A 27,907-nucleotide genomic window follows, 5' to 3' on the forward strand; every position below is an offset into this window, starting at 1 on the left:
CGAACCACTCCCAGTTGCAGACATCCCAAGCGCTCCACTCCCTAACCACGTTACCCTGATGCAGTATGAAACTGTGTTTGAAAATTAAAAAAAATTATTAACAACTAGTCCTGTGTTAATATGTCCAGAGTATGAAAAGGAATTCATTTTATCACGTGGTTTTAGCACCCATGCAGTGGGTTGTGTTTTAAGTCAGGAAGTGTAAGATAACAAACATTCGATAGCTTACGCATCATGGCAGTTTAACAAAGCCGAATAAGATTATTCTATTGCCGAACAAGAGATGTTCAGTTTAATACAAGGGTATTAATAAGGAAAAACGTTTAAGTTGCTAACAGATCATGCAGCATTAAAATGGTTGTTGGCATTGAAGGATCCAAAAATGGCTGTGGGGACTGAAGGATCCATGAAGTAGGTTTATACTATGGGCATTAGAACTAAGTGATTTTGGCTTTGAAGTAATTCAAAAATCCCATAAGAAACATGGTAATGCTGATGGACTTCGCAGGAAAATTAGTGTAATGGAGCCTTAGCCTTGTGGAGCAGCAGAGAGGGCAAGCTACTGACAGAGTACAAGAAACTTGGGCTTCACTTCCTAGTCCCTGCCGAGCTGCAAGAAGCAGCCCGTAATCATATATTATCCTGTCACAAAAGGCGTAGTACCACTGATTGAAGAGTAGCAGAGCTTTACTGTTGTAGAACACGTAAAGATGGTGCAGAACAGTGTGTAAGAAATTGTGTGCCTTGAGCACAACATGCAGATTTAAGACATAAACATGTAACTCTACAGGGATTGCCACAGGGTACTATATCTTTTGAAATGCTCGGAATGGATGTTTTAGGACATCTTAGCCAGTCACTGGCAGAAAACCACTACATTCTGATTATTATAGACCATTACTCTCTCTATGTTGCAGTGATCGTTATTCTGAAGCAACTGGCTAATATGGTAGCACACACAACAGTAAATAATTGGTTACTAAAGTTTGGTACTCTGCAGATGGTGATCATGAATAAAGGCACCAATTTCATGTCAGAATTAATTAAGCAACTATTTCACTTGTTACACATTTGCAAAGTAAGAATAAGCCTATTACACCAACAGGCTCAGTAGGTACACAGACTGATAGGTAATACAGTAAGCTACAATGTGAATAGCCATCAGTATGTGGCAGCAGCTTATAAAGATCCATGAGAGCATAGGTCTATCACCATGGAAGGTGGTGTATGGTCAGAGAATGCCTTGAGATAATGAAACCACAGATAAGGAAAAAATGATAAACTCATACTAAATTTCACAAGAACATGTAAGGCAGTGTGGAAATGGGCGTAAAAAGCCAATACCAAGGCATTAGAACAGCAAGAAAGATTGGAACAATACAATTCTAAGTTACCAGAGTATAAAGAAGGTCAGTGGCCAATATACCCTCCAAGGACAAAAGGAAAAAATTCATCCCTGGTACGAAGGTACACATCAGGCCACTCAGATGACTTTGCCAGCAAATGTCAAACTGTAATTACCAATGCATACTTAAAAAAAAAAACAAGATACATTCGCATAAACTGCACACACAATTCCATACGTGTTGATATCGTAAAAGGAGTAGTAGTATACAGAATTGTTTTATTTTTGTAAGAAGGAACATCAGATGATGGAAGCAGAGTTTCCTTCATGTATTGTTGCACCACAACTCTCGCCTAGTGCAATGATCTGCTTTGGCAATGCTCAGCAAAACAATATTATACACAGGGAAGCAAACATCAGCCTGAAGCTCAAACAAAATTTCATAAGAAGGTGTAATCACAGAATGAAAGAGTACTTATTCACTATGGTGATTAAGTGGAAGAAGCTAGCCAGCACCTCTAAATGGTGAAGTTGGAAATAATACAGCTCCAGCTAGGTTCCTTCAGGAGCTGATCAAACAAGAAAAGCAGAATGAACGAAGTCGCCACTGCCCAACGGCATCACCCTGCTGCTACAGCCCATTGTCCCTTCTTTGTCTTCTCTGGTGTGGGGTAGGGAGGTACTGTTGTTGGAGAAGTACTGGCCAGCAGACTCCCCCCCCCCCCCCCCCTCCATAGATGTTCTCAGCTGCCTGCCAGTGTTCTCTGTACGACTGCATCAATCTGTGTATCTGATGCTGACCACCACTGTCTCCACCAGCTATTGATTTCACGATGGAGACCACTGCCGTGCCAGGTGAAGCGTCCAGTCACCTATGAAGGACTCCTGCCTTCAATAGCAGCTGGCAACCTCCTGATCTGGGGACTGTGCACAGATGGTTTGACACACACACACACACACACACACACACACACACACACACCATTGGGTCACCTACCACGTGATTATGTCCTGCTGGGACAACCTGAAACGTGGTCACGTCTTCGAGCCTCGGCTGGCGGTGGTCCATTGCCCTGTTGCTGTAAGCTGGCTCCTCAAGGGTTCTGATGCTGCTGATCACAATCCAGCGGAGACATATGCCTTCGATTTCAGCTACGTTTGATGTTGTCTGAATAACATCTACCCTGATATGGTACACGGTGACCATGAGTTATTCAGGCTGCTACAAGCTGCCTCTGACACTTCAGGCGCAGCTTCATTGTTGCCACTGCCCGTCTCACTGCAGGCACTTGCTGTGCTGGCACTTAAGCCAGCAATTGCTGACTGTGGTGTTCAGTGTGCCGGCAGCCACTGACGTTATTGAGAGGCAACAACCTCCCACCTGCTGTCACACTGTCTCTGTACTAAAAATAATGAAGGGCTACTGTAAACAGAGATGTTTCACTACCAGTTCACCATTCAATTCCAGCCATTACCACCTCTACAGCCAACATCCTAGTGAAGAAATGGCATCTTCTCCTGACCTTCAAATGGCCAAGTTCTTTACTGCCATGGAGTAACAGCCCAACCCGAACAGTATGTTTGAGGGATATAGCCACCAGTGTATGCTAAGTGAGAAATGAAGTAGGGAGGCTGAAAGAAGCATTCTCAGAACTGCACCTCGATGCTGAGAGGAAAGGAGTATAGAATGAGATACACGGAAAGTACTGAGGGCTACATCTCTCTTACAAACATCTATGATATCAAATATGGGAAGCTAAGGACTTGGTGTCATATACATTGCGACGACGTAATGGACTTCTGAAAATAATATTCGAGATCACAAATATGGATGACGTATGGAAGCTCACATACTGAGTGAATGAGTCACCATTAGCAAGTAGTTATTGCTTAAGCATACACCCAGCGAATGTTGTAGTTAAAGTTGAATTAGTGTATGTGAAAGCTGAATGGAATGTACATATACGCAAAAAGTGAGGTGTGTTATCACATCATTTTCGCAGATCTTGCTAGTCTGCATGTTGCGCCATTCCTCCTTTACATAGCAGATGAAACCAGTGGGGGAATTAACAGAAGGTGTCACCACTGACTGGTGTAAAAAGCCTAAGAAGGGCGAAGCAGGCAGAAGCCGGCAAGGCAGTCTTTCACAACTCGGCAAGGCATTCTTTCACAAGAAGTTACAGGTGAGCTATGCTGACACAGCATGAATCACCGCCGGGGCCTAACATTAGAACACTTTACAACATATTCCGCCTCAATTTTGTTGCCAGGGCTGCCACATCATTGCCACAACAAAATTAAGGAAGCCAGACTGTAGCATTGATGAGCTGGATTACCACACATTTTGGTCTGCAACCAGGCCACTTCCTTGGTCTGTGTGACGAACTGTGATGGTCTGGCAGAACAGTAGTGCATCGAGCCACCATAAATACTGCACATTTCAGATGTGTAGGTCTGTCACGGCCTACAGCAAGCTTTCAGTATGTACCCCATGAGTTTTGTCAATCTGAAATGTTTCATCTAGCTACTACTATCAGATGCTACCTCTATTAACTGCAGAACTATGAGCTGTGCCTAGGTCTGATGCCACTGAGAGCTGGACTGATGCCTTCCAGCTGGGGATCTATCTGCTGGCCAGCTTTTATCAAGTTCAGGGTGTCTAACCTGCTGTCAACAGTGCACTCCTGGGCTAATTGTCGAACCACCGTCCGCCCTGTGCTGTCATACTTTACTACTGCAGGCTTGCCTCTGCAGGTCACTGACACTGCATTCTACACTGGGACCTTTAGTTCATCTCTGTGCACTTGGCTAGTTCCCGTGTTGAGCCATGCATCTGCACCAGCCGGCGTGACTGACTTCCACAGAGATCGTCATAGCTGTGTGCCAGTCACTTGCCTGGGGCTTAATGCTACACTACTTCACTCACCAGAGTGCTGACAGCATAACTCTGCTCTACTGCCACCTGCTCGGCAGGGGGAGGGGTTGACACTGTGAACTAACTGTATCTTCAAAAGCAACATACAGAGTTCACCATCTTCTCCACGTCCTAGGTCAGAATACACCCCCATGTCGCTGACCACAACACAACAACAATACAGCCATTGTATGTTACACACTAAGTAAATGGCCTATTGTGTACTGTTTCTACAATTTGTCAGCAGACATCTACCTGGCTCCATGAACCTGCTGCCCTGATAATCAACTTGCCGCACCATCGCAACCTGTAGCTCCGTACCTAATTATACCTGCCATCCTAACCCACAATAGTTTTGTACAGTTTTCCTCAGAACAGAAAAGTGTCCCCCATCCTGGCATGTGAGTGATCTGCCCTTCCTTTTTAAGATTCCCCAAACTACCCCTCCCTCCTCCAAAAGGAAGACACTAATAGTTCCAAAAGCTAGGACAGTGTTAGGATTTTTATAGTTTTAAGTTTGTCTGTAAGTAGTACTTCAACGTTAGGTATTAGTCATTATGTTTGTCTCATGAATTAGCCTTTCCAAAGTCAAATTGAAATTTTACTCCACTCGGTTATATACAACTGACATTAATTTACGGTTATATACAACTGACATTAATTTACAGATTGCTGCAAACTTGTCACTCTCCTGTTGGTAATGAAAAACTATGAAACTTTGAACAGGATACCAAGATTCCTTTTCTCCCATCTTGTTTCTGGCATCCACACATGATAGCTTGAACTATTTCTATTCAAGAATTCTTGTATGGTGCCAGAGAAATCGAAACATTAAAATTTGTACATCACTTTGTGTCACTTTTTGAATTTAATTTTTCTCGCTGTTTTATTACAAAAATTTCCTTATACGGTTAACAGTCAGAATCCTTGAGAAAAGTAATTTATCCAGGAAAGAAATAGCTATTAACCAGTTCCTGGCTATTTCTCCACAGTGAAGCCTTTACAATGTATGACTAACAGATGAGACAAGGATGTTCCAAAGAAAAGCAGCATGTTCCATCACGATTTCATTTACTAAGACCGAGAGCATTACAGCAAACACTACAAGAAAAGCATTATGCATCACAAAAAGGTTCAACGTAAAAAACAACTGGCAGTTTAGTACCTCCACACACAAACATCTGGCAAAATGGCCAGGACTATCTATACAAATTGGTGCTCATTTGGAAGCTTATCAACAGTCTTTCTTTCACACACAATTTTCAGATAGAATAGTGAGGTATTTATCAGGTAACACAAAATACTCTACAAAGGATAGATAACCAAGTAAATGTAAAGATACGCTCCAGAAAATATTTCTGAATCATCATAATTTTCTATTAACATTTGGATGTTTACAATATATATTTGGTGACTCTCCTAAATATCACTATTAATACTGAAGCATTTTGTATGACTTTCTGTACTTCATCATCGTAAAAGCTCCTAATATCATAGGCAGAGCTAAAAATAATCACTTCGCAAACAGCATGAAGCCACAACAAATTCCTCTCTGATCTTGCTGTAGGGTAAAGTTAACATGATATGCAGAATAGAAAATTAGAACAACAATTTTGTTGAATCAATTAATGACAGCCCATTAGCATTCAGTAATATTTAGGGATTGGGCTAAGCAATGCTACAAACTTCTCCAGACTCCACAAAAAGAATCTTGTAAAATATGCAACAGGAAGCAAAGCTGAAACAAGCTTATAAAACAACTAAATGTGAGTTTGTAAAAAGACCATGATAAAAGAAACTAGTAACATGTTACTTTCCATAAAGAAAGAATATCAGGTAATGACAATTGCACAATTCTAAGCTTAAATGGTTGGAAAATCATCAAAAATGTTATGTTTTGGGACCACAGAAACACTTTTATGAATAAATGCTGTCGGCATGCCTTAATGTTACAAATGCAACATGTAAGACATATTTCAAAGAATGACTGATCCATGCTGTTATCTTTCAATAAAATATGATACAGTTCTGGAGACAATAATGCAGCATATTGTCTGCAATAGTAGTTAATGTGTATTTTGAAAATTTAGTCGTTCTCAAACTAGTATAATAACATGAGTGTATAATTAAATACACTGCAGCATTTTGGAACTCTCAAGACAAGTTTTGTCTTCACAAACTGAAGTGTGAACTCTGGCAGATTACACGAGTCCAATGGAGAAATCAAGACTATGCACACAGGAAATATTAAGAACAGCCATGCTTTTAACCGCAAGTGTTACAATTTCCTGTATCCTTGCATTATTTCTGATAACCTATCACAACCTTTTTTTTTTAAATTTATAATCTATTTCATCATCATATTACAAAAGACTACACATACAATGGAAACAACCCTTTGATAAACAATTACCTACAATTTAGTTACATATATGCAATAGACAGCATTGCAACGAGATAATGAATTCATGCATGAATTATTTTGAGCATAAATATAACAACAGGATCCAGATGTGAGTGAAACCATACATTTCCAATTAGATTTTTATAATTATTGTCTTGCTTTTTTATGTATTGTGGAAGATTTTGTGTTGTTGTTTGCAGATGTATATTAAAGATGCATCATAATTGCATTCCTCTGACTACTCTGTTCTTCCATTAACTGGTTGCATTCTAATTACAAATTCCAGAAAAATTCCACTCATAAAATATACCATCACATTCATGAAAGTCACATTACAGCCACCCTAGAATGTTACTGCCATATAAATCAGGTATCTAATTGATCTTAAACATTACATAAGCTGTCACACAGCTTTGCTCATTCTCAGAAATTACAATTTATTCTCTTATGACTAATTAAGCTACCCTTAAATTTACTCACACAGTAAGGGAAAAAACACCCCCCCCCCAAAAAAAAACCACATAGAGCCAGAGCCAAACACAAACAAACAACACAAAAAGTGGGAAAATGAAGTCTCATCTGAATTCTGCAAATATTAATTTGTGCCAGTACAAAAATTAAGAAGAAAGGCCAAGTGGAGAAAATAAGATGTGGATTTTTGTTAAGCTGACACACTCCAAAAAGGTCTTTAGTTATGTAATTTGAGGACAGCCCCACAGAGTATACGAATATATTAATTACTCAAGAATTTATCCCAAAGCTACATTTTAATTAAAATAATTTTACACTTGCCTGTTTTGATCCATGTCTGCTGAGACAATATCCATGAATGTTGCAAGTTTAGGTGTAGCCAATCTAGTCAGAAGGAAATAACACTAAGTTGCAATTAATAACGCATATGTTACACACATGGGGCTATCCATAAATGACATAACAAAATTTCTCTCTATAAGTGTACTAAAATATAAAAGAACTCTTTGTCTGACACATTTTAGAAGCATTTAATCATGCCAGTTACTTCACATGCAAAATTCTATAGCAAATTATCAAATTCTTCATCAATTGAATAATATCCACATTAATTATTACAAATAAAATTGTTTGGCACAAAAAATTCAATACTACAACCTGATCTGAAGGTGACTTTTTGTGTTATGAGATTATACATTATGGATCATCAGGCCTATAACCCAAAGAACAAATATCTTTTGTATTTCTAAAGAAAGTATGCCATATAATCATTCAACATATTTCAGGGAAAGCAACTGGATTACTCATTCTTAATCTAATCATACATTAGTCTTAAAATTATGATCAGTGTACACTGTAATGGTTGCCGATGTGACAAGCTTTCATCAGTAAGAATTGATAGTTCATAGTGTATCAATGTAGGTAAACTAACTATTTAAATGAAACTAACTGCTTCTATTGCCTCATTTATACCATCATTATTAAACAAGCATCTTCTCTTCTATCACGTAAGTTAACATGCAACTCAGAGATAGAGTATGAATATTGCAAAAAAGTTGATAATCCATGAATATTTGGGTTCTATGTAAGAACAATGAGATAATTAAAAGGACCAGTTACTTGAAATCTACAATGGCAGCATCTAAGATCTTAGAAGATTAACTCAAAAGTTGTACTGACAGGCCACAAGATTCAGAATTTACAATCTGTTCCCAACACTTGCCACTTCTTAATAGTACATTGACGGTTCATACAAGATGATCAACAAACAATAAATTAATACTGCTTCCGTGGCCACTTGCTGACGAATTGCCTGTTGGCGTCTGTCACGTGTCCTTCGGCTGACGTTCGTCTGGTGTTTGGAGGGTGAAACATTGACAATGCCAGCCACTCTTGCTGGCAAAACAACAGAAAAGTCATCAGACGAAAAGACGAACATCAGCCGAAGAACCTGAGACAGAAGCCAAAAGACAGTTTGTCAAAAAATAAGTTTTTATTGTTTTCCTATAATCAATTCAGATGAATTTAAGTTGAGCCTACATGCTACAATTTATATTAACGATTGTGTGTGTTAGAATGCCACTTTTCTTTGACACTATGTCAAGTGCTTTTTGAAGCATAAAATTTCAGCATTGTGTTGGAAATGTTAACAGAACCATACAGTACTCCCATTGAGGAAATGCATTATTTTATCAATTACAAAAAACATAAAGTGCAATATTTTAAAGCACAAAAAGCTTTGTGTATATTGCCTTTGTGATGTATGTGATGTTTTCTCCACTGTGTTTAATAAATGGCTATCGAAAGTTGTACTATGACTTAATTTATAATATTTTAACTCATTTTAAAGTACATTCTCTCAGCACATTTTAGTAGTTCTAATATAATAGTTGTTTCTGGGTTTATGCTATTATATAAATTTCCATATCCTATTCGCAGGATATTACAATCCCATCAGTAATCCATAAAATCTTACGAAATTCATTGGTATCCCTCCAAACCACCATCCCTGAAAAGTTTACTTCAGATACAGGCACAGAGGTAATGATAAACACACCAAACTTTGGATCATATTTCTCATAGAACTAACCAGATTCTAATTTATTTAAATATTTTCTACGATATTTTGCTGTATTATTCTTCTTTCTTCATTATGCCAAGTTAATGACTGTATCTGAACCTCTTAGCTGAGCCTGACAGCTCCTTTTCTTCTTCTCTTCTCAAAATCTCTTCGCGAAATCACTTAGTGTTGTTTCTTGTGTTCCTCTGTACACTGTTTTCCAGTTATCATCTTAGCTTTCTCTGCAAATGTGTGTTGTGTACCTAGGATTCCAAAGGCTTTGTTCTTTGATGGTAAGTTCTGCGTCTTCTCATAAGACCTGCTTAATGTCTTCAAACCAAGTGATTTTTACCTTTTTTTGAAGGTATTATATTAAGCAGCTTTTAGTTAATCAAGTGTTGCCCATTCTGCAGATGTAACCATAGAACTTCAAACAACATCTAAATATTGCATCAGTGAACTTTTCTATTACTTTGTATAGGCTGCAGTTTTTTTTATACAAACGGTATGTATATATTAATGGAATTATAAATTTTTCTGATAACTTTTTGCTCTTCCTTTCTGATTTCACCAATCTCTGAATGGCCTCCTAGAGATACAGTTTCTGAGGGATCTAATGTTTCAGGAAAAACAACAGTCTTGTGTCAAAGTTTTGCATTTCAATACATCACTCATTTATTACTGTAACGATTCCCTGTTATTCTGTATGCTTTCTCGAGTTTGGAAGGTCTTTATATATAAAGTTTTACTGTCTAGCATAGACTGTACTATGATTTCTCTGAGATATTTAAAAAAAGAGACACATGAAATTGTCCGATATTTCATTTGTAATTAGGATCTTCTGATAGTTTGATCTATATTTTCTGTAAAATGAGTTTTCTCATACTTCATTTGGAGATCTGTATTTGATGGTATCTTGTGTAACTTCCTTAAGGCATACTTGGTTTCTTCACAGGTCTTAATGAAGAAAGCAAGGTCATAAGCAAACGCGAGGCACTTCATTTATTCTCTGCCCTGCTGTCCATACTCAATTTATTTTCCCCAGTCTCTGATAACTTGGTGTAACATTAAGTTAAAATGAAGTGGGGAGAACCCATCTTCTTGATGAACTCCTGTACATCCTTCGAAAGATTCAGATATTTCACCAAGAAACTTCACTTGAGGTGTGTGTGTGTGTGTGTGTGTGTGTGTGTGTGTGTGTGTGTGTGTGTGAGAGAGAGAGAGAGAGAGAGAGAGAGAGAGAGAGAGAGAGAGAGAGATATATATATTTTCCTATACTAATGAATTTCATTTTCTGTGACTGTGTATCATTGTTATATGAAGTGATGTTACTTGCTGTAATTGACAGATAGCAGGCATGCACATAACTGACTGGATAACAGGCATGCAATCCATTTGAAATGGAATAAACGGTCACAAAATCAATTTCTAAACTGTTTTATTAACACTTTACCAGTCAAGGTGCCACTTTTCTCTATAACACAAGAGTGGTATAAACAATTGATGAAAATAAAAAAGGATGATGAAGGAGAAGGAAGTATGAAAAATAACCGACACCTAATAATTTTTCCTCTGAGTTTTATGTATCTCAATTAAGAATCAAGTACTATTGTTAATATAAAGCACGCACTCTTCCAATTTAGTAATTTGGGGTTCCAATGACGATTTATCATAGGATTTTTCTGCAACTGGTTTGATGTTCACATATGGCAATAGAGTGTACACATGAAAAATTAATGAAGATGTACTGTAGTGTAGATTACACACTAAACTGTAATTCTCCCCATAACTGGTTGGTTGAGCCCATTCTAAAGCCTCAAGAAAAGAAAGTAATATCAAATGAAATATCACCATGACTATGACTCGACTAAAATGACTTTTCAGTGGCCACTTCACTTCTTGAGATGAAGTTCTTCCACTTCTTCCAAAAAAAGCTTTCCATGTTGTGTGTTCTCCCTACTATCACAAAAGTTCACTAACTTTGTTACAGAGTAGTGCATAGTCACTGACACACACCAAATAAAAGACTTAATAATGGAATGCAGGAGCCTTAACTCAAGAACTGATAATTTATGTGACAATATTATAGTCATAAACTCAAACAATGGAAAGTCTTAGATGGAATAACAACAATATTATGAAAAGGGAAGATTGCTATTCACCATATAGAAGAGAAGTTGGGTCACAGGCAGGTGAAATGAAACAAGACTGATCTACATTAAGCTTTTGGCCCAAATATCATCTTCTGAAGTAGAAAACACACAAACGCACACAACTCACACACGCATGAGCAATATCACTGCCCGTGGCACACAGACTGTGGACTGCAATGGCGCCTGATGGAAGAAGCAATCTGGTAGGGATCTGTTCTTTCATTATTGCTTCAATTAACATAGTGATAAATGGTGCTGTCACATTTCCAAGTGAGCAGCAATAATATAAAATAAACAATGAGCTAGGGAAAAAACTAATTTGCAATCCGTGCAGAAAAATGGTCCAGATACTGAGCTAGCAGCACAATCCCACAATGAGACAGATGTGTACGAAATAATTAGCAATTGAATAAGTGGTTGGCTGTGATCTGATGCAATTAAGCTGTTTAATTCTTATTTTAATATTGGTTAATTAAACAGTGATTTAGCTCTTATAATGTAAGTTTATTTTATCGTTGTTAAAATAAATGAACATAAAACTGTGATTTTTGTCATACACAGATAACATGAAGCCAGCTGGTCTTTTCAAATGTACAAAGTACGCCGTGTGCCCACTTGTGTGATAAAAAACGACGCACCCACTGGAGGGTTAAAATAGTCTGTTCAAATTATTTTTATCCCTACTAATCCAGTGCAAGAAACTGTTTTCATTCCTAACTTTATTCCAATGTGTTTTAGGAGACATGTGCTTTCTCATCAGTTTTCAAGACTATCTGTATGAACACCAAACTTCATAAAAAAATGTTCACCCCTTTTCTCTACTGAACTCATCACCACCTGCAACTTCCATCTTACACATTTTAAGCCAGCTTTCCTACTTGATTGACTGTCCGCCCTGAATTGGGGGTTGGGAGCAGGAATGGGTGTTGGGGGGGGGGGGGGGGGGAGAATCAGAGAAGCTACACATTTGCATTAGCTACTGCTATACCTACTGTTAGCAGACCATCCTACACACCATAAACTTGTCAGTCTTTGGCACGACTATTACCAACATGTTTTGCTATTATTGAGTGGGTTTTATTTATTTATTTTTTTGGTTCCAAAATACTTTATTTGTAGCTGTCTTGATCACATTGAGTGGACTTCCAAGAGTGTAGTAGTTTTGATATAAAAAACAAACTGTAAAATTACTACTGGGGAGGGGGGGCAGCAACTGGCAGTAGGACTCACACCGAGGGTCCTTACTAACTTTATGTACATAGGTAGTTCATCCAGCCTGGGAATCGAGAATTTCGATTATTTTTGCCCATTATCGATATCGATACTGGCAAGATATCAAAATATGTAACATAAGTGACAACGTACTTTGATTGCATTGATGTAGAAACTTAAATTTTTTACACCACAACGGTACCATAAATCTTAGAATGTGACATAAATTTCAACTTGATATGTCTACCTGTCCCTCCCCATGGACCATGGACCTTGCCATTGGTGTGTGTGTGGGGGGGGGGGGTGTCCTTGCGTGCCTCAGTGATACAGATAGTCGTACCGTAGGTGCAACCACAATGGAGGGGTATCTGTTGAGAGGCCAGACATGGTTCCTGAAGAGGGGCAGCAGCCTTTGCAATAGTTGCAGGGGTAACAGTCTGGATGATTGACTAATCTGGCCTTTTAACATTAACCAAGCCGCCCTCGCTGTGCTGGTAATGCGAACGGCTGAAAGCAAGGTGAAACTACAGCCCTAATTTTTCCCAACAGTATGCAGCTTTCCTGTATGGATAAATGATTATTGCATCCTCTTGGGTAAAATCCCCCATTCATATCCCCTATTTGGATTGGATCTCTGGGTGGGGACTACTCAGGAGGACATCGTTATTAGGAGAAAGAAAACTGGCATCTTATGGATCGGAGGGTGGGATGTCAGATCCCTCGATCAGGCAGGTACGTTAGAAAATTTAAAAAGGGAAATGGATAGGTTAAAGTTAGATATAGTGGGTATTAGTTAAGTTCGGTGGCAGGAGGAACAAGACTTTTGGTCAGGTGAATACAGGGTTACAAATACAAAATCAAATAGGGGTAGTGATACAGTACATTTAATAATGAATAAAAAAAATACAAGTGTGGATTAGCTATTGTGAACAACGTAGTGAAAGCATTATTCTAGTCAAAAGATAGACACAAAGCCCACACCTACCACAGTAGTACAAGTTTATACGCCAACTTGCTCCGCAGATGAAGAGATTGAAGAAATGTATGATGTGATAAAAGAAATTACTCAGTTAAGGGAGATGAAAATTTAAGTCATGGGGGACTGGAATTCAATAATAGGAAAAGAAAAAGAAGGAAAAGTAGTAGGTGAACATGGATTGGTGGCAAGGAATGAAAGAGGAAGAAACCTGGTAGAATTCTGCACAGAGCTTAACTTAATCATAGCTAACACTTGGCTTAAGAAGGCTGTATGCGTGGAAGAGACCTGGAGACACTGGAAGGTTTCAGACAGAATCTAATGGTAAGACAGAGATTTAGGTACCAGGTTTTAAATTTTAAGACATTTCCAGGGGCAGATGTGGATTCTGACCACAATTTATTGGTTACAAATTGCAGATTAACACTGAAGAAACTACAAAAAGGTAGGGTTTTACGGAGATGAGACCTGGATAAACTGTAAGAACCAGAGGTTAAGGAGAGTTTCAGAGAGCATTAGAGAACGATAGCCAAGTACAGGGGAAAGAAATACAGTAGAAGAAGAATGGGTAGCTTTGAGAGATGAAATAGTGAAGGTAGCTGAGAATCAAGTAGGTAGAAAGAGAAGGACTAGCAGAAATCCTTGGATAACATATGAGATATTGAATTTAATTGATGAAAGGAGAAAATATAAAAATGCAGTAAATGAAGCAGGCAGAAAGGAATACAAACGTCTCAAACATGAGATCGACAAAGTGCAAATTGGCTAAGCAAGGATGGCTAGAGGGAAAAGGTAAGGAGGTAGAGTCATATATCACTTGGGGTATGATAGATACTGCCTACAGGAAAGTTAAAGAGACCTTTGGAGACAAGAGAATCACCTGCATGAATATCAAGAGCTCACATGGAAACCAGTCCTAAGCAAAGAAAAGAAAGCAGAAAGGTGGAAGGAGTATACAGAGGGTCTATGCAAGGACAATGTACTTGAGGGCAATATTATGGAAATGGGAGAGGACGCAGATGAAGATGAAATGGGAGATATGATACTGTGTGAAGAACTTGACAGAGCACTCAAAGACCTAATTCGAAACAAGGCCTCGGGAGTAGGTAACATTCCATTAGAACTACTGACAGTCTTGGGAGAGCCAACCAAAACTTTATCATGTGGTGAGCAAGATGTACAAGAGATGTGAAATACCCTCAGACTTCAAGAAGAATATAATAATTCCAATCCCAAACAAAGCAGGTGCTGAAACATGTGAAAAATACCGAACTATTAGTTTCGCAAGTCATGGTTGCAAACTACTAACCCAAATTCTTTACACACGAATGGAAAAACAGGTAGAAGCTGACCTTGAGGAAGATCAGTTTGGATTCCATAGAAATGTTGGAACATGTGATGCAATACTGACCCTACGACTTAACCTCAGAAGGTAGATTAAGGGCAAGCCTATGTTTCTAGAATTTGTAGTCTTAGAGAAAGCTTTTGACAAAGTTGATGGAATACTCTTTCAAATTCTGAAGGTGGCAGGTGTAAAATATAGGGATCAAAAGGCTATTTACAATTTGTACAGAAACCTGATGGCAGTTATACAAGTTGATGGGCATGAAAGGGAAGCAGTGGTTGGGAAGCGAGTGAGACATGGTTGTAGCCTATCCCTGATGTTATTCCATCTGTATATTGAGCAAGCAGTATAGGAAAGAAAGAAAAAAAAATGGAGTAGGAATTAAAATCGATGGAGAAGAAACAAAAGCTTTGAGGTTTGTGACAAGTCATCACCGTTTATGGTGAATAGGAACTATTCTTTTCATAAGAATGTAAGCAGTAATACACAAAATATGACATGGACAGATAGTTTTGTATGTGATTATTGCCTTAGAAATGAAATTGTCGATCCCGGCAACATCAGAGAATTCATATTGCACATTATGCTGGATTGCATCACAGTAAGCATGCCAGTTGATGTCAAGATGGCTATAAAGTGACAGTTTGAAATGTTACTTTTGTAACAAGATACTGGATGTTTTCTTTTCTCTTTATCTTTAATGTTTTACATTTTTACGTTTCTGTACCTCAGTCAGTGGAAACAGAACCCTTTTATGATCATTTTGTTGTCTGCCCATCTATCTATCTGTTGGAATTGCTAAGAAACATTTTTTTCAGGAATGGGGTGTGCTCGCCATCTGAACCAGATGAGATATTTGGGATTCTGGGTGTTTAGAAAGGATTCCTCTAGATGGCCCATGAACTGGTTGGCACAGGACGGTGCTATGCAAGAGCCCATAGCCATGCCTCAGATTTGTTTGTTTGTATGTAATGCCTTCCAAAGGAGAAGTACTGAGGGTCTCATTAAGGCCTTTAAAGATCACAATTACCCTTCCAACCTTGTACAAAAACAGATCTCCCATGCCTTCTCTCACCAGTCACCCGAAACCTCCCAAAGTCCCACCATTCGACCACAGACTAGCATTCCCCTCATGATTCAGTACCACCCAGGGCTCGAGCAACTGAATTACAATCTGCATCATCAGGGTTTTGAATGAGAAATGTCGTGCCCACTATTCTTCCCACCCCTTCCACAGTGTTATTCTGCCACCCACCAAACCAACACAATATACTTGTCCATCCCTACACAACCCTTGCTCCCAACCCCTTACCTCATGGCTCATATAGCTGTAATAGACCTAGATGCAGGACCTGTCTCATACAGCCTCCCACATCACCTACTTCTGTACACTCACAAACATCACCTACCCCATCCAAGGCAGAGCTACCTGTGATACCAGTCATGTTATCTACAAGCTAACCTACAACCACTGTGTTGTACTCTATGTGGGCATGTCTGTCCACATGAATGACCAATGACAAACTGTGGCCAAGAAACAACTGGACCATCCTGCTGCTGAGCACACCACCCAACATGATATTCTTCATTTCAATAACTGCTTCACTGCCTGTACCATCTGGATCCTTCCCACCAACACCAGCTTTTCTGAATTACACAGGTGGGAACTTTCCATGCAATATATCCTATGTTCCCGTGACCCTTCTGACCTCAACCTTCATTAATCATTGTCATTATCGATCTAGACTCATCCCTGTTCCCATCCCAGCACTACACAGCCCTCTATTCCATCAACACACCGCTTCATTTTACTTCTCTCCTTTTCTGCTACCCCCCACCACTCTCCCTGGCCTCCCGACTGCACCTAGCTGCCCTACTTTCCACCTTGCCCCTGCACACTCCCAGCAGCCCTTTACTGTCTCCACACCTCCCCTGCTATACCTCCCCCTCCCTGCCCAAGCCACCTCCTTACCCTGACCCGGTTGCCTCCCCAATAACGTGCTGCTGCTCAGTCGTGTGTGTGTGTGTGTGTGTGTGTGTGTGTGTGTGTGTGTGTGTGTGTGTGTATTTTAGTGTTGTAAGTTTTCGACAAAAGCCTTGTTGGCCAAAAGCTCTCTTTACGACAGTCTTTTTCTTATGCCTTCCTGTGACTTCTTATCTCCATTATATGTTGAGCAGCAACTATAGTTTTCATTATATTGTTACATTCCATTCTGGATTTTCCAGTGTTTCACTGCTTACATTCTCATGTGACAGGAAACACAAATGTAGATTAATAAAGTTATTTACATTTCCAATGAATTTTGTTAATCTTTATATAAAGAATAAAGTTGATTTAAGCACAATATTTGCCAGCATAGTACATAATGAAGACACAGAAATTATAACTGTGAACATTTATTATTTTGTAGTTTGGGATTCAACGAACTGTTACAATTCTTAAAATTTTTAGATTTCGTCATACAAGAAAATCTGGAAACAGCAAGCACACTCCAAAAATGACGCCAGATATAAAAACTATTTAATGCCAACATGCTGACATTTAAAAATTCCTAAAATTCGCATACATCTGTAGTTAGATTTCTCAATGGTGGTTGGACATTTTGCTGAAAATGGTGTATTGTATTCTCATGTGTCATACTTATAAAATGAAAACGTACTGTATGTTAAAAAATTTAAAAAGAGAAATTTAATGGGACTTAAGTGTCGTGGTGGCATGGTAAGGATAGAGTAAGAGAATAGGACTTTGGATAAGCTATTATGCACAGCATAGTGGAAACAATACTGAAGCCAAGATAGATACAATAATAATACCCATAATAGTGGTACAAGATGATATGCTTATTAGCTCTACAGAAGAAGAGACTGAAAGAACATATGATATGATTAAAAAATTAATTAATGATATGAATATAATAGAGGGAAACATTCCACGTGGGAAAAATATATCTAAAAACACAGATGATGTGACTTACTGAACGAAAGTGCTGGCAGGTCGATAGACACACAAAGAAACACAAACATATACACGAAATTCAAGCTTTCGCAACAAACTGTTGCCTCATCAGGAAAGAGGGAAGGAGAGGGAAAGACGAAAGGATGTGGGTTTTAAGGGAGAGGGTAAGGAGTCATTCCAATCCCGGGAGTGGAAAGACTTACCTTAGGGGGAAAAAAGGATAGGTGTATACACACACACACACACACACACACACACACACACACACATATCCATCCGCACATACACCGGTTAAGTTTTTCCGCTCCCGGGATTGGAATGACTCCTTACCCTCCCCTTAAAACCCACATCCTTTCGTCTTTCCCTCTCCTTCCCTCTTTCCTGATGAGGCAACAGTTTATTGCGAAAGCTTGAATTTCGTGTGTATGTTTGTGTTTGTTTGTGTATCCATCGACCTGCCAGCACTTTCGTTCGGTAAGTCACATCATCTGTGTTTTTAGATATATAAAAAATTAATTAGATTGTTAAAGGAGACAAACCTGCAATTGTTATGGGGAACTGTTATTTGATAGAAGTAAAAGGCAGACGTGGACTTGGAGAGAGGAATGGAAGGGGAAGCTGCGGAGTAGAATTTAATCATTGATAACACTTTTTCTAAGAACCACGAAAGAGGGTAATATACACAGAAGAAACCTTGGGACACCAGAATGTTTCAGATACATTACATAATGAAACTTCCTGGCAGATTAAAACTGTGTGCTGGACTAAGACTTAAAAACGGGACCATCGCCTTTCAGTAAAGCTGTGACGAATTGCGAGACGTATTTCGGTAGCTCAGTTGGTGGAGCACTTGTGCACGAAAGGCAAAGGTCCCAAGCTTAAGTCGCAGACTGGCACAGAGTTTACATTTGCTAGGAAGTTTCGTAACAGCACACATTCTCTGTAGAATGAAAAGTTCATTCTGAAAACCTTACATAACGGTAAGACATCGACTTAAAAACTGAATTTAAACTGCAAAACATTTCCAAGATCAGACATAGACTCTGACCATAATTTACTGGTTATGAACTTCAGAAGGGTACGAAATAAAGGAGGTGGGACCTTGGTAAACTGAAAGACCAGGAGGCTGTAGAGAGTATCAAAGAGGGCATTAGGTAATGACTGAACTGACAGACCAGGAGGCTGTTGAGAGTATCAAAGAGGGCATTAGGTAATGACTGACTGATAAAGGGAAAGGAACACAACAAAAGAATAGGAAACACTGAGCAATGAAATAGTGAGGGCAGCAAAGGTTCAATTAAGTTAAAAGACAAAATCCATTAGAAGTCCTTGGATAACATACAAAGCACTGAATTTATGTGGCAAAAGGAAAAAATATAAAAATGCAGCAAATAAAGCAGGAAGAGGGAAATACAGATGTCTAAAAAATGACATTGACATTATAAGTTCTAAATGGCAAAACAAGAATAGCTACAGGAGAAATGCAAAGTTGTAGAAAAATGTGCGACTATGGGAAAGATAGGGGGACACCAACAGGAAAACCAAAGAAACATTCTAAGAAAAGAGAAGCACCAGTGTGAATATTAGGAATTCAGTTGGTAAGTAAAGAAGGGAAAGCTGAAAAGTGGAAGCAATACATGGAAGGTCTATACAAGAGAAACCAGTATGAAAACAATATTAGAGAAAGACAAGAGAGTAAAGGAAAAGATGAGATGGCAGATATGATTCCATGATAATAATGTCTGAGAATGTCTAAGTCAAAACAGGGCACCTGGAGTACATCGCATTCCTTCAGAATTACTGACATCCTTGGAAGGACCAACCATGAAAAAACTATTCCACCTGGTATGCAAGATTTATGAGACAGTCAAAATAACATCACACTTCAACGAGTCTGTAGTAATTCCTGCTCCTAAAATGGCAAGTAGCTGACAGGTTTGAATAATATTGAACCTTCAGTTTAATAGGCCTGGGTTACAAAATACTGACATGAATTATGTTTGCAAAAGAAGTAAAAACCCGGTAGAGGTCAACCTCTAGGAAGATCAGTTTTGGTTCTGGAGAAATGTAGTAACATGCGGGGCAACAGTGACCCTATAAATTATTTTCAAAGATATATTAAAGAAAGACTTTTACATTTGTAGATTTAGAGAAAGCTTCTGACAATGTTGACTGAGAAACACTGCAAGCTGAAATGTTCCATGTGTCCTTGTTATACGCCTGCTAGTAATATTTTGTCTTTTTAATTGTTATTTGATTCTGATTTTCTATGAGATGTATATATAGTGTAGACACAAACCTATCAAATTATTATTTAGGCTGGATTCCACTCATTTTCATTATTCCAATTAAAGTCTTGGGTTAGCTGGTTGTATGGATTAATTAGTGTTTAAAAAAAAAGGAGGATGTTTATTAAAAGTTATGTCTAGGTTGAAATTCTTCTACAGTAGGTAATGGAAAAAAGATTCTGAGCTAATAGATAGATTTGATAATGATGACACCACTCACTAGAAACATCAACACAAAGACTCTACAGCAAAATATTTTGATTTTATTAAAACTAATCAACTCAACAGATAATTAAAGTTAAAGTCCAAACACAGATTTTCCATTGCAAATTTAACCATTTTGAGTAAGATTCCAACTTTTAGCACTATACTCTTGTCACTTCCGATTTCCTGGCCCAAATGACACCCTTCACTAAGCAATTAAGCCTTTAATTTAGAATTATCTACAACTGGCACAAATGATTATACCTTTAAATACGATGCCTGTGTTTCTAAATGTGTTATTCCTAACATGGTTGCAAGGTCTCTTATATTTTCCTAAACCATTACATATTTTGTAAACAAAATTACTATAATAATGTACGCTCCATCCAAATTATAAAAATCTTTAACCTAGCTGTTTTTCAAACCAAAATTTAGTTTATGAAATACAATACGTTCATATGCCAGGCTTTACATAACTCACCCCACCCCAAAATAGTCAGTCCTTGACTGGCAAGCAATCTAGTACCAACTGCGTAACATATTTGTGAGAGTCCCAGTTTGTAAAATTGTACAAAAATCTGCATATTGCTCACACCGTTTCAATACCCAGCCACTGTGTTTCACTGACACTGCCTTGGAAAAGACTGTTACTTCACAGTATGATTATGTTGTTAATGCCTTAATGCCATTTTCGTGTATAGTAAAGTGGTGGTACCCGCTCGCATATAAATGGTCACTGTAATGGTTGAGGTGATAATAAATGTGGGAAGAAAAACCCTTACTTGACACTTTGTGTAGTGTACATCAATATATAATTAAATCATTTTACAGACATTCTACTGGACTTTGATTTTCGAAGCTCTGAGGACTTAGTGGGCAATGCGGGTACGCACAGTCGCAACTGGAATACACACACTAAAACTGTCGAGGTAGCAGGCAGTGTAAGGTTATCATAGCTTAAACAGAAATTATACTGCAGTTATAAATGCAGAAGGCATGAAAGGGAAGCAGTAGTTGAGAAGTGACTGAGATAGTGTTTTAGCCTGTCCCTTACGTTTTTCAAACCGTTAACTAAGCAAGCAATAAAGGACCACCAAGGAGAAATTTGGAAAGGGAATTAAAATGCAGGCAGAAGAATTTCAAACTCTGCAGTTTGCCCATACATTACAATTGTGTCGGAGGTGACAAAGGAGTCTGATAAAGATCAGATCTGTCTTGTAAAGAGGGTGAAGAGGAATATCAACAGAAGTAAAACAATGGTACTGGAATGCAGTCAAACTAAATCAGGTGGAACCAAGAGAATCAGATTAGGAAATGAGACACAGCATAGTAAGCGATTTTTGTTATTTGGACATCAAAATAGTTGCCAACGATCAAAGTAGGGAAGATATAAAATGCAGGCTGGAAATACCAAGAAACCATTTCTGAAAAAAGTTGTTAACATCAGATTTAAATTCGAATACTGTGGAATCTTTTCCATGAGTATTTACGTGGTATGCAGCCTTGTACAGAAGTTATAAGTGATTGAGGAATAGTACCAACAGAACTTTTACTTGACTGATAAATAGTACCAACAAGAAAGTATAGAAGCATTTGAACTATAGTGTTACAGAAGATCTGATGGAGTACATAGATATCTAGTTAGGTAACGAAGAGAAATTAAATCTAGCTGGGGAAAAAAAAGAAATGTATTGCCAACTTAATAAAAAGAAGAGATCAGTTGATGGGAAAAATTCTGAGGCACCAAGTAATGATCAATTTGGAGGGAAATATGGAAGCTAAAATTTGTAGAGGAAACCCAAGGCTTGACTTACACAGGTTCAAATGAATGTTGGTCGTGGTAGGTAACAAAAGATGAAACGGACTGTAAAGGGTAGACTAGTGTGGAGAGCTGCATTAAATGAGTCTTTGGACCACAGACCACAACAAACAACAACAACAACAACAACAACAACAACAACTACAGAGACCACTCGTCTGATAAAACTGAACAAACCTGATAATTCACTATTGTAAATAGGAAGTCTATTACATTATAAAAAACAAAGGAACCAAGTAAAAACACACTCAATAATTATGCCAGTAAATAACTATAAAATTCTGCTTTTTCAACTAGACAATGGAATTTTGAAGTATGCATGAGGTGGGTCCTTCACAATTGACACGTGAACTGAACATGAGAAAGGTTTTGTTTTCTTTTCAGTGTGATAACCAGACACCAATAACCGCAGAACTTTTTCCATTTCATCCCGGGGCTGGTACTGCAATCAGTATGTGTGATATGAGCAAACATACAGTCTTGGTTACCGCGTTAAAATTTTTTATTACTTCCCTATGACAAATTTCACCTTTATTTAGGCATCTTCGGATTGGTTGATGTTTGGTGGCAATAGATAAATGAGATTCCGCATATGCAGCAGGTAATACCCTTGTCACAGTTTTACACTGTGCAGCATCCTTATTACTACATGTACAGTGCAATCCCGCTTTTACGTTCTCGGAATTAATGTCTCCCCGCCATTTACGACATTTTTTATCAGTCCCATCAAATTTAATACGCCCACAATGTTAATTTGCACCAGATTTTGCGTCAAGATATTTATAATTTTCCCACGATTTACGCATTATGGAAAAATGTATGTGGAAAAAAATGATGCTGGCATGTGTTGGCTGTCCTGTAGTGTTTACAAATATTACATGGTTAAGTTTCTTGACACGAGGGCACTCTACTCAGCATATTGGAACCGGTAAACGTGTAAAAGTTTGAACAATTCATGACGTATCTCCCACCACAGCCAAGCTCTACTTGGCGTGGTGGCTGATGGGAGTAACTACGTTCGTTTGAATTAAGATATCATGACCAATCGCAACCATTTCCAAACTGTCTACTGCGCAAACGCAGTTTCGTAATTGTTGAGATTGTCGTGACAACTTTGTCAAACCATATTTAGTGTGCTTCAGCTTATGGCCACTTGGAGTGCTGGTTGACACTGTCATACACTTTGCATTGCTCAATGTTTTTAGTGTAAACACAGTGCTGGTTAAGTATTTAATTCATGTTGATCAAAACGTGTTTCGATAATTTATTCTCATTGTCAAGTGCAGTATTTATTTTTTGTTATGTTATACAAACAAATAATGGAAGTGATAGAGTGTGTGTGTGTGTGGGGGGGGGGGGGGTGTTTCTACATAACTGATGAGGCACAGTATGTGATAACCTCAAAAAGACGACTACAGTGCAAGAGATGGAGATTAACACATACTCAAACGCTACACAAAATACTTATTTGCATATTTGCACACTTAGCAACGGGGGGTGGGGTGGGGGGGTGGGGGGGACACGAAACGTGTCTTGCTAAGCATGAAAAAATACGTATCTAGTGCAGTACTTCATTATTTAAATAATGAATGACAGCTGCAGGCTCTCAAAAACACCGATTACAACATATGAAATTGACTCAAACGTTCCTACTTCCCAGACAGTTATCAGTTCCAGTTACATCAGCTGTTTTTATTAGATAATAAACCTTCATTAGATAATAAAAAAAGTCCCTGACAAGTCTTTTGATGCCTGTTACGTACATGTATCATACATAACGTGCAAGGTCTATCCTATACACAACTTTTGCAGTTTAAAAGGTTATTTCCCACATTTTCCATTTTCCCACGTTTTACACCATTTTTTTTATGTCCCTTGAAAAGTGTAAAAGTGGGGTTTCACTGTACATGACGAATTACGCATAATTTTTTAACTTGCATGATAACCAAAGAAAGGAAAAATAATTTGCCTTAGTGACAAAACACTAAATCAAATTCGGCAAGGAACCACCTGTCTAATTGATGCACTAACATGATGAACATATCAATGCTTAAGCACTGAGATAATGCTATAAAGTGAATACAAGAAAGCTTAGGATACCAACATGCTCCATCATCAATCGATTGGGTCTTCCTTCCTTCCAAAAAATTTAAAACATGTAATACCAGTGATATTACATAGATATCAGCTGTATGACACTATGAGCTTTTAAAAAAAAAAAAAAAAAAAAAAAAAAAAAAAAAAAAAAAATGGAGTTCTAGTTTCACTCCTCCAGAAACTTATCATCTTGCTGAATCCGTTTCAACGTGACACAAGCCCCACACACAGAAACTCTACTTTTCCTGGTGATCAGAATATTGCAGCATATTTAGAGATTGCTCCCAGGGTATCATTATTACCTCCATCAATATTTCGGCTGAAAACCTTCAAGCCATTGTCAAGCCATATCAATGAAGGGCGAAAACATTTTTGTTCATTCAGTGAAATAATGTACAACTCAAATATATCCTGTTAAGTTCAAGATGCATGCAACACAGCTGATGTGGTTGGTAAAACAGTGCCAGTCAGAAATCAAACTTGTGTAGTAAAGGTAATGTTAATAACGATAATGTTATTAAGTGCAAAATATTGAAAAAACAAAAGTTTAATTCAGTATGAGCTTCAAACACACAGTGATCGTGAATCAGGTGAAATTAGTGATGTGTCTGAAAACTGGGCTGTTAAGACTCCAAATCGAAAATTCCAGTTAAGAGATGGTCCTTGACCACAGAACCTCAAAAGGATGCTGATGTTCATTATATGGCCAGTACAGTGTTCACTCACTGCAGATTTGTTTGGCTGAAGGGTTGGTGTGTCACTGGTGCTCAATGCACCAATCATACAACAGTGCATATGGTTTCTTCTACATAACTGTTACTACTGGTGTAGACAAGATCACCATCTTTTTTATTTTCATGCCTTTATCTGCCAATTTAAAAGGAACTATTACTACACAGAGAAGAAAAATCGGGTCTGGAACTTTAGCTTGCAGAAGTGTCTCAATCTGATACTGTGAATAACTGTCAGACACAAAGACATGTAGATGCCACAGAGTATAAGTTCGTAAGAGACATCTCACCATATGGAATGACCTACGAAGCCAGCTTCCTGAAGCCAAACTAGCATGTTCAGAAACAGTAAGCTTTCACTCTTCCCCTGTTCCACGGTAACCTTCACTTTCTCATGTGTATGATATGATGTCCTAGGAACTATGTGTCTATGCAATGAATATATTCTCTCTCTATCACTGGAAAATAGCCATGGCGAGACCACCAATCTGTAGGAAATACTGGTTATTAAGAGTCAACAATTTATATTTTTTGTAAACAAGAAACCACTTTAAAGCCAACTAATATATCAGAGCTGTTAACTTTTAGCATTTTAATTTATTAATAAAATCAGTTAAAATTATGTACATAGTGTGTACACTTGCCCAAAAGTTGTCTCAACAATATGGCTAAACATTTGCCCAACCAAATAGTAGGTGTTTCTATGTTGGTCATTATTTGTATAAAAAGAAAAAAGTTTGGACTTTTTCTGTTTCCAGTTCCACTGAAATGGTGTAATAAGCCACATATCAAGTAATTAACTTCAATCTATGACTGGTCCTCATAAATCTCCGTTCACATCAGGGTCACTAATAACTAATCATATTTTTACATTTTCTTTTGCTTTGTTTTCAGTTAACTCCAAATAAAAGACCACCAATTTCTGGACAGGTCCCAACTTACAACCCTCAGCCCAGTATGTTGATATTCTCATGATGGGTTCACAAACTGGACAGAAATGTTAAAAACTTTCACAAAAAAACTGTTGATGGATTATCTGCTTCTATTCTCCTACCCTCAAGATTCTCTAAACTAATTCCAACAAGCAATAAAATTTCTTCCTTCATCACTCAGTCAGTCGCCAATGAATGTTTTCCTGATTTAATCCCCCAAAACAATTTACATCCTACACACCACACTGGCTGTTCTCACAAATGGCAAACTATTCTCCACCGAAACCATGTAACATCCTATCTTAGACACCCACTGAACTCTTCCTTACAATTCCTCCTTAGTTAAATTCTTTATCAATTTCACTGGTGCAAAGTGCACCCTCATATACCTGCCCACAGAATCTTATTCTGTCAAATTTTCAGTGTTCAGGAAACACCTGTGCCAATTTTCTGAAATGGCTACATGCCCTTCTAAAACATTGTCATGGCCGCAAAACTGTAAATCAGAATAAATAACCACCAACAAAGCAGCTACTACTGCTATACTGGATAGTGTAAAGGTAGAAGAATCTGCTTGGCAAGTTTTTCCTATGCTTGATAAAGTTAGTGCTGAACCTGCCCCCAATCCCCAACTTAGTGGACATGATGCATGAACAGTTAAAATATCATGTGCCCAACTTGCATAGTGTTCTAATCTGTGAAGAAGCTTGAAAATAGCACACACTGTTACAAAGTGAAAAAAATCAATATGGAAGCGGCCCTCTACACTGTGGCTACGGCATTTCTCCGTATTATCCTTTCTGCCAGGTGTGCTAGTCCAGGAAGATGTGCAGGAGACCTTTTGTGAAGTCTGGAAACTAGACGAGACGTACTGGCATTAGTAAGCTGTGAGAGCGAGTCAGGAGTTGTGTCTACATATCTCACAGTTGGCAAGAAATGTTTTGTTCCTGGTTCTAGCCCTGGTCCAGCACACAGTTTTAATCTGCTAGACAGTTTCGAAACAGTGCAAAAGCTGCTACAGGGTGAAATGCAGCAGCACACAGAACAAAATTTACACAACCCACTGACAGATGGCACACACTACCTTCCTCCCTTAGGTTAAATGAGCATTGTGACAGTAGATGGGCTTGGGGCCAAAATTTTACAGTGAGTAAATGCCAAATCATTAAAATGCAGAGAGAGCAAGAAAACCCTTGACCATGGGACAAACACTGCTCCAGATAGAAGTTCAGTATACTGGTCATCATGCCACCTCCTATATTATACAGATGACAGATGCATTCAAACGCTTTTCAAACTTAAGATCTGCACCCCAGATATCAGCTGTGAATCATACAACACTTTTAGAAGCACTGCCACCAGCAAAATCAAAACTGTAGTGTACTGTTGTGTACTCTCAATCAGCCCACCTTTCTCTCCTTGCAGAATACATAAAACATTCATATTAGTTGTCCATCTCTTGATAAATTTCCAAGTGCTACCCTGAAAGCACAGATGATTTTCAGTTCAACATCTCTGTGCTACAAACTATTATGTATTTTAACATTATCAAGTGTCTTCAGTCAAATTATGGGAAATAAACAACCTAACTTTCCCTTTCATTGACCCAGAGGAACAAACATTATTCTCCACCTATGTAAATTAGTAAATTAATGGACCGCTGATATCAGTTGAATGAACTGTTGGAAAATTATGTATCTACTTCTGCACACTGCTTTAACTCCATGCAGCAAATGGAGGATACGCGATTCACATATAGGTTTTCCATTTGTGACATTAGGGGAGTTAGAATGGAAAATTTTTTTCACATTTTTGGATTTTTATCTCATTATAAAATTTGCATTTTTCCAAATAAAATGATTATAATCACTTATAAACTCACATGAGAAGTATTTTTAATATAATCTACACTGGTTGAAAATGTTAAAATTCTTACGTGCATTACATCAAGATCTAATAAAATTGGTAATTTTTTATACAGAAGGCTGTGGGTTGCTGTGT

At 38.2% G+C, this 27,907-nt stretch overlaps 1 protein-coding gene across 7 annotated transcripts in view; it reads right to left on the reverse strand.

Moving 5' to 3' along the window:
• The window catches only part of LOC126252200 (mitochondrial protein C2orf69 homolog), a 227,850-nt gene that overhangs the window by 49,214 nt on the left and 150,729 nt on the right, over positions 1–27,907 (reverse strand). For 6 of the 7 annotated variants that reach the window (XM_049953073.1, XM_049953087.1, XM_049953095.1 and 3 more), the window contains one exon: positions 7,456–7,518. The exons of the other annotated variant lie outside the window; for it this stretch is intronic. In XM_049953073.1, coding sequence (XP_049809030.1) covers positions 7,456–7,518 — 63 coding nt within the window. The remainder of the gene's footprint in view (positions 1–7,455; positions 7,519–27,907) is intronic. 7 annotated transcript variants of the gene reach the window in all.

The sequence above is a fragment of the Schistocerca nitens genome, chromosome 1 (assembly GCF_023898315.1).
Source record: "Schistocerca nitens isolate TAMUIC-IGC-003100 chromosome 1, iqSchNite1.1, whole genome shotgun sequence".
NCBI lineage: Eukaryota > Metazoa > Arthropoda > Insecta > Orthoptera > Acrididae > Schistocerca > Schistocerca nitens.